We start from the raw sequence: 8503 nt of genomic DNA, 5'->3' as shown, positions 1-8503 counted from the left end.
AAAGCCTTGTAAAAAGAAGTCGATTATAAATTAATCGACTGTTGGAATATTATAATCTATAAGACTATCGATTTTTTTGGATTATTTCGATTTTGGATAATTTTTACATCCCTAGTCAACAACACTTACAGACACTGACAGAAGTAAGACAGATTTATATTTGAATTACTTGCTGTCGTTCGTGTTATAGTGCCTTGTTGTTATGGTAAAATCGAATTGTATATTTTTATAGCCAATGTTAGTTTACTATAAATACTAATAATTATCGTTATGATTTTTTAATACTATATCTCAAAGTTATACGTGTGCTAAAATGTGTGATAATGTTTGTGTGTGGTGCTTATATATCTTGTGTTTGATACATTTACTGGCCGTCACAAAGAACGGCGTCGAAGCTGGTGAACTGAGTAAGCATTACTATTTTACTTTACAACAAATATACAAACAAGAAATGTTATTGTTTTTTTTTCTGGTAGACATTTAAAATATTTGATATTGACTATCTATTGGTGTACTTTACATTGGAAGATATCATTTTAAATTTACTGAAGAGAGTACTGAATTTTATTTTTAATTCAACTACAAGGCCATCGTTGAAATTCCTATTAAGTACCAATAAATAGTAAATTATCATATAAAATAATAAATTTCTCACCTGTCATCAAAAGCATACATACTCCTACAATATTTACATTATAATGCGACATATGAAATTAAAGAATAAAATATTTTATTATTTATGTATTATTATATTACACAACAAACCTCTACTCAACCAAACAGATTTAATTAAACAAAAAAAACTTAATCCATACAAGATTCAAAGCCATATTTTCTAGTATATGATGTTTATGATATAACTATAATTTAATTTGTAAATGTAAAATTTCTATATTCAATTTTTTTATTGTTCAAATTTACATTCATCTTGAATGTAAATTTGTTAACTTAAAATATCAATAATATAAAATTAATACTATTTTCCGTCTTACAAAATTTACTAGTATTATTTTATTACTTCTTAATAATAAAGATGTAAAATGAGTATACTATATCAATAAATCTAACATTTATAGTCTGTTTTTTAATCTCATAGACTATATTGACAGGTGTAAATATTAAAATTCCTAATTTTACATACTGCAGGTATATAGTGCTGTACCTACAATATACGAGATACAATCTATTTAATGAATTGTAATTTTTACATTAGTTTTAAAGCTTACAATAAATATTTTCAAAATTTTCGTTCATACACTAGTATTTCCATTCTAAATAACTAATTTTGTTTTAATGCATTGTAAATGAACACTTACATAATTTTATTTCTGTTACATTTAAATATTATTTGAGTGTAACTGAAATAAATCTGGATTAATATTGATTTCCTATTGTGCTACATCACTGTTCAAGAATAACATAAATCTAGCAACAAAGGTCAATTTAGTTTTAAAAATCAGACTATAGTTCAAATATAAAACCATAAAACTATAATAAACAAAACACTAAATAATAAATTTGCGGAGAAAGTTACTCTACTTAAAGTTTAAGGGAAGATATAACTATCATATTCTATAGCCTGTAAGAAAAATGTAAATAAAATTTTGGTGGTCTAGATTTGTCTAGCCATGAATTCTGTAAAGAATGTGGGATATTTTTAGATTTATATATTGTTGTTTATATTTTTACATTGTTGTTACGTAAAACTGTATTGCAAATGTAATGGAAATAAATATAATATTTTCTTTTTAATGAAATGAGAAATCTTCCTAGACAGAATTATATTTTCAATTTACTTTGTCTACTATTTGCAGTATAAAATAAATTATAGTCTTGTACTATATTTTTTTCAAAGTACTAGTAAGTAGTATTCCCATTATAAGTTCCACAATGACAGGGCTTATTTAACCCCAAGTCATATTCTGATAGAATAAAATTGACGGTGAGCTGATTGTGGTAAATTAATATGGATAAATGTTGAAAGAAAATTTTCTCTATTTTCACTAAACTTCAACAATTTACATTCTATGCACTATCTACAGGCGTTCACTTATTTTTTTATTACATTATTCATAGTTATTCTTTTATTATTAATAATTAATAGGGTTTTAGAAATAGCATATGACAATGCTTTTTCTTAATTAAGTAGGTCACTTTTTCTTGTGAAATAAATTTTTGCCAATTAAATCCTATTATTTTGTCATTTTTAATTTATTAAACAAACACCGCCAACACAAAATGTGAATGTTTCAGAATCAGAAAGGTTAGAACTCTGAGCTAAAAGGGTCATTAAAAATGATAGTAATATACGGTAAAAGGCACGATATCGCCGGACATCCCGCTAGCGACCGTATCCGCTATTGCATCGTCATTGTACTTCTATGTTATTACCAAATAATGCCTGAATCTTTTAAAGTTTTGTACTGCTAAGAAAAGTGTAACTGTTAATATAATAAGCCTGTAAGTCCATCAGACCATAAAGAAAATATCTATGCTACCAATACCAATTCCGTTTAAACACGGAAAACTCAATTCCTACACGAAATAAATTCACGCGGAATATTTTTATGATACCTCTCTTTTACATTATAATATTTTTTTCTTCTGAAAACAAACTTTAACACTAGTAGTTATATCGATTTCATATTGGTTTTTATATTATTATTATATATTTGTTCTAACGTAAACTAGAGTCTTCGTAGGTGTCAATTAGGGATAGGTACCTGCCCCAAAGTTAAGCTTTCTGCGAATAGAGCTGTCACATATTCAGTTAATTTAAAATATTTTGAACAAATGGAAATAATTTATTCAAAATATAAGTCTGTGAATCTTGCGTATGGTAATACAATAATAATTATTCTTATATTATTCTTACTTCAATATTCTTCCATACGCAATCTTGCACATACAAATATTTGCACCATGCGAGGAATCAAACCCGCGACGCTTATAATTTTATCGGTGTGCTAATCCGCTAGTCCACCGAAACATAACACTACTAACATTCCCCCGTCCAGTTGTAGTAGGTGGACCCCGTCGTCCACGGCGCGCTTTTGAATCTTAATTAAAAGTGGAAGTTCTCCATAAAATAACTTGATGTATGAAGACGGCAACCACCAAAGTAGGTTTCCTAATTGGGCATGCCGTCGGAAACAACGTTTTACACGTCACGGGCTCCGACAGACAATCATGACTATTATTTGCAAGCTTGCGAATCACGACTTTGAAACGACAAAACGTGATTCGAAATTTAAATTAAATGCTGCGATAATTGTAACGACAGTTATATTCCGTCAAATACAAGTCTTATAACTGATTTAAACTAAATTAAAAATATAATCTTTAATTCTTACTTTAGAAGTTACGTTAATTCATGAAAATGGCTGAAAAGGTCAAAATCTAACATATAAGACGGTCTTACTGTCACTACCTAATCATAGATTCTATAAAATAATTACATTTAATATAAAAATGTTGTATTGATACTGTATTAAAAATGTTTTTTTAGATTTTGCACGTTAGTCTCTTTTAAAAAGCATCATTTATTACCTATTTACCATCAGGTGAGCCCAATATATTGTAGGACATTGCAAGTAGGTATATAAAAAAAGACTATTTTAATTCTTTCTTAGTAATAATAATATTTTAATTCTTTTATAGAACGTTACATAATATGGGCTGCATTTTATTTAAAAAAATATAGAGAACTCTACAATAAATGCAACCGTGCGAGACCGAGTGTGTCGCTAGTGAATATATTATTAGGTAGAGAGACTACCGGATGTCAGTATTGTTAACTGTTTGATGAATCTGCAACTATCTGCATACGGTTCCGTTGGGAATACATACTGGTGAATCAACGTTTTCCGACATACTGACTCATTGTCTAGATTCTAGACTCTATACTCATAAAATAATAATTAATAGCCTAATAAAAGTGCCTAGTTAACACTAAAAATTAACAAACTTACTAGTTCCTCTAAATTAAAATTATGAAGAGAAAATATTTGATATTTGATATATCAATAACTAAAGAAGTATTACACTGATTTTTATTTTTTTCACCTATACATGGATACCTTATCAGTGAGTAACATAAACTGTATTCTATGTGGTGGGGGATATAGCTAGTATTGGTTAAGATATTATGATAGAAGGCAAATATAACTTGAGAAGGGACAGGAAGACGGTATTTAATATCAATGTCGATGATGACTTACACCATAAAATCATGACCGAACGTTGCTAATTGTATGAGTAAGTACTCAATCGCTCACCGTGCTGCGAATAGGGCTATGCTCTGAGTTTTACTGCGTGATCGCATCCATAACGAAGAGAGAAGAAAACGAACCAACGTGACTGATAATTTTTAATCTAAAATAACAATAGGTCATACAAATCTCAAAAAGAAACTACTGATAGGAAAGAGTAATATCGAATGAAAAAGAACTCGCACAGGCAAATACTTGTTGGTTGGAGAATTAATATAAGTCGGTGGCTGAGGTTAGAATTAACAGTATCTCAAAATCTATACAAATTAGATTTATAAGAATACAGGAGCAATTAAAATGTTTAAATTTTTCTTTTTATCTTTAACTACACAAAGAAGGCTAAGGCAAAATAATTACAAAGTAATAACCTAACCTAACCTGATATATAGCCTATAATCTTCCTTTGAATTGGGTTATCCAGCAGTAAAGGAATTTTCAAAATCGGATCCGTAGTACTGGAGATTATCCCGAACATCCAAACTCACAAACTTTATCTATTTATACCATTACTTTAAACTATATATATTGGAAAAGAGATGCCTCATCTTGCAATAAGCGTATAAAATGAATAGTTATATAATTTACAAATTTCTAAATTAGAACTGCACTAACATCCGCTCTTTTACGCCACGTGCATACGTTACTCACTATTTCTGTTTGTTTTTGTAAGTTTTTATAGGTGTTTTAAAGTTATTACTCGTTTGTGTGTTTATGGGTGTAATACGGTGACAGATGTACATTTATGCATCACCAGACTCGAGAGATTACTCACGTCAAGACTACCTCAGCACTTGAGCTATCTGTGTGATAGTGATAAACAAAATGAAATATATATGTATATATATCAGTGTAACATTTAACATTAATGTATTTTTATGTTTACATCGTTAGTCTAACCACATACACCTCTAAAAGTGTTACTTTTTGCTAGTGACTACTGTATTCCCAGATCAGGAGGTCGATTGTAACTCCAAAATTATTTAGATCTTATGAAGGACTTTGCTGATAAAACAAGATATGAGATTTATTGCTGTTAAATTTCGTTTGTATGTACATCCTTAGTATATTTGAAGATACTTCCCTCATTTTTAATTAAACGCCGTGGTTGTAAACTTTTGATATTCATACTAATATTATAAATGCGAAATTGTGTCTGTCTATGTATTACCTACACAAATATACAAATTTAACACAAAAACAATAATAATATACATACATACATACATACACACAAAAGAAATATATCATCTTTTATCTCAAGAAGAATTTGGTAATAGCGAATGGAAGTTTGTGCAGACGAAATTTGGTAAAATAGTTGGCAGTTAGTTGATAGTAATATATACAGCTACATTACAAACTGACGTCGATTCCACGGATGTACAACTAATCTAATTGTTGTTTGTTCCTTTAATTGAAATTGTATTCATTCGAATGGTTGCAATAAAAAAATGCCGTTTGGGAGACAACGCACCCACTTCGTCAACAGCTGTTTTTAGAACTGACATATTTATCATGACCTCCCTCTCTCGCTTTAGCTCTTAGCGGTTTGAGCCGTATAAGCTTCGAAAAGGTTCGTCTTATATTGGTTGTATTATTTCTGGACGTACCACTAGGCGGTATGGGAATGATGACTTCCATACAGAGACACGATACGTTTCCTCTGCGTGACGTCACGTCCGATTGGAGTGAACTAATTTGAAAGTTCTTAAGTTGGATGCGCTTTGTCATAAAAGAAACACAGGATGTTTAATCTCTATGACATTACTATTTAGTTCCGTGTGAAGAGTAAAGTACGCGTACGTATTTGATTTTTTCAAATTTGAAAGTATTTCAGTAATATTTTTGCTCTTTCAGCAAATGGAGTGTAAAAGGTATTTGCTGTATTCAGTAAGGTTATCATTGTAGCAAAAGCTTTTTGCTTTATTCCGTAGCAATTTCTATTATATGTCCCGTGGTATTGTGACGCGACTAGCGGCATTCAATGGCTACATGACCTGCATATTCCACTTATTGCTGGCCAGCAATAAAATAGTAAATAGCGAAAACGATTACTATCAACTCGGTCATTCACACTTCGTTGCAGATAACCATTTGGACAGTTATTTGAGCGTTTGTATCGTGTTGCGCCTGGAATAAATATCAAAATTCGTTAGCAATCCGTCCATTGATTGAACGAAAGTGCGTTTAGAGAACGTAATCAAAAGTACGTAATGTTATAATAGTGTCCAATGGGTATTATCTTTTTATTGCAGGTTTAAAGTAAAATGTAGGTCTGCATATTGTAATTAATATTATTTTTTTATACACATTACTGAATAACATTGGTTGTACTACTACTATTTTATTTATAAAAAAGATATTCATACAATAATGATTAAACCGGGTTGGTTTTCTAGTATATTATTATTTAGTATTTAATTAATTATTGCCATTCTGCAATAGTTAGCTTAAGATTTGAGTAAGGATGGATAATTATTGCAAGCAAGGACTGGCAATAATTATCTACGCATACTAGATTTTTTCAACTGCTCTCTCTAGGCTTCTTTCTTTTATATTCTTCTCCTTTTATTAGGATTTAACTTTCAGATTTGTATTATTTTCCACAAAGTTTTGTAGTTAGAGAAACAGCCAAGGCTTGTAAATTAAAACTCCAACACGCATACATTGTCTGACACACACGTCACTCTAGAATACATAAACTTAGAAGATACGGAATGTGGTTTTTACTCTTTTATTTTTTAATTGTGACACTTTGTATAACTATTTATGTATTAATAACGATATAGAGTTCACCAATTTATAAATACATGTACAATTCATAATTAATTGTGGTTTCACAAACTTGATAGTAGTTTCAGAGTAATAAATAAATTAATGTAAAAATTATTTTTGGCGATTAAAGCCGCAGGGAACTTAACTGTAAAAAATCGGTTTTTGCTTATACATACAAGTGTGGCATCTTTTTTTTTTTGTGGATGATAATCGAATGGTGCAGCCGCCTGCGCTAACGGTTTACGCTGGCGGATAATAAGATGAGCATGAGGTCAGGTCAGTTAGCCCATCGTGACAAATTCACCAAAAATTTATCACGATGGTTTCCAGGGGGAACCGCGTGGAGGCCAACCTGACATGGTACATTGTTAGCAATGGGTTCATTAGTCCACATTACTAACAATCCTATTTCCCCCCCCAGTGTGGCATTATTAAAAAGTCTTGTTATCGGATGCCTACGTTAATATTATAATATGCTTTTTTTAATTGATGGAATGGTATGGGGTGGGATGGGATATACGCTAGAATTAATATGAAGTCAGTAAGTAAGCTCATAATCATTAGATTCTCGTTTCCCAGAATAAATAATAATTAATGATTTGTTATTAGTGTTATTTGTTACATTTTATTTCCTTTTGTGGGAAAAAGGATCAATAAGCATTTTTATTATTTGACTAGATCGGATAAATGCAGAATTTGTTTACTAATGACGTCATTAACACATCAACGACAAATATTCACTTGCGCGTCACAATATATTCTATTAAATATTCACACGCGTGATGCAGCGGATATCTGTCTTACTTAAGATCTGCTCGTTAAATCAAAAGTATCCGCTGTATACAATGTATCCATAATTTTCTATTATTGCTTTAGAAACCATGAATGATATTGATAAACTGTCAAGTTTGATAATAATTACACTAATCTATCTTTGAGTGTGGTTGATAAAGTAACAACAAGATCAAGATAAAACACGTCAATAATAAATGAACATAAACTGTGATTCATAAAATAAACACCAAGGAAACTAGTAGACGCACGTGCGGCCGTATTATTACTGCTTTGCTACTATTGTGTCATCGACATTTCCCAACAATGGCGTGAGAAATAACAATTCTTGATAATCTACTGTAACTTGATAATTAACTTATGGCGAGATTGAAGAAGGCGGAACATTATTTAGGTTATGGTTTCAAATTTGGGACATTTTTTCCTGTATAATACAGGACAGACAGTATTTGTTTCTAAATTACTATGATAATTTAAACATTGACTGAGATTAACTTTTTCCAAAGTTGTCGGTGTGGGAAAGATGCCTGGGTGCTGGATGCAAAGCAAGCTTGACTGCTGTAATATATTTAGCTGTCAAGGAGTTGCTTTGTAAATTGGATTGATGGCTGGGATAGGGCAGTGGAATTCAAGGATATATATGCCACTTTTAACCTTTAATAGCAACG

At 30.6% G+C, this 8503-nt stretch overlaps 1 protein-coding gene across 1 annotated transcript in view; it reads left to right on the top strand.

Moving 5' to 3' along the window:
* Positions 1-274: 274 nt before the first annotated feature.
* The window catches only part of LOC131843753 (disintegrin and metalloproteinase domain-containing protein 19), a gene marked incomplete at its 5' end in the record, with an annotated part of 58001 nt that continues 49772 nt past the window's right edge, over positions 275-8503 (top strand). Inside the window, one exon of the mRNA XM_059192483.1 lies at positions 275-407. Within this exon, the coding sequence (XP_059048466.1) occupies positions 275-407 (133 nt within the window). The remainder of the gene's footprint in view (positions 408-8503) is intronic.

Source organism: Achroia grisella, unplaced genomic scaffold (assembly GCF_030625045.1).
Source record: "Achroia grisella isolate CSIRO2021 unplaced genomic scaffold, CSIRO_AGI_Agris_v1 utg3288, whole genome shotgun sequence".
Taxonomy (NCBI): domain Eukaryota; kingdom Metazoa; phylum Arthropoda; class Insecta; order Lepidoptera; family Pyralidae; genus Achroia; species Achroia grisella.
Note: the sequence above shows the minus strand (reverse complement) of the source record. Positions and strands in the feature narration are given on the sequence as shown.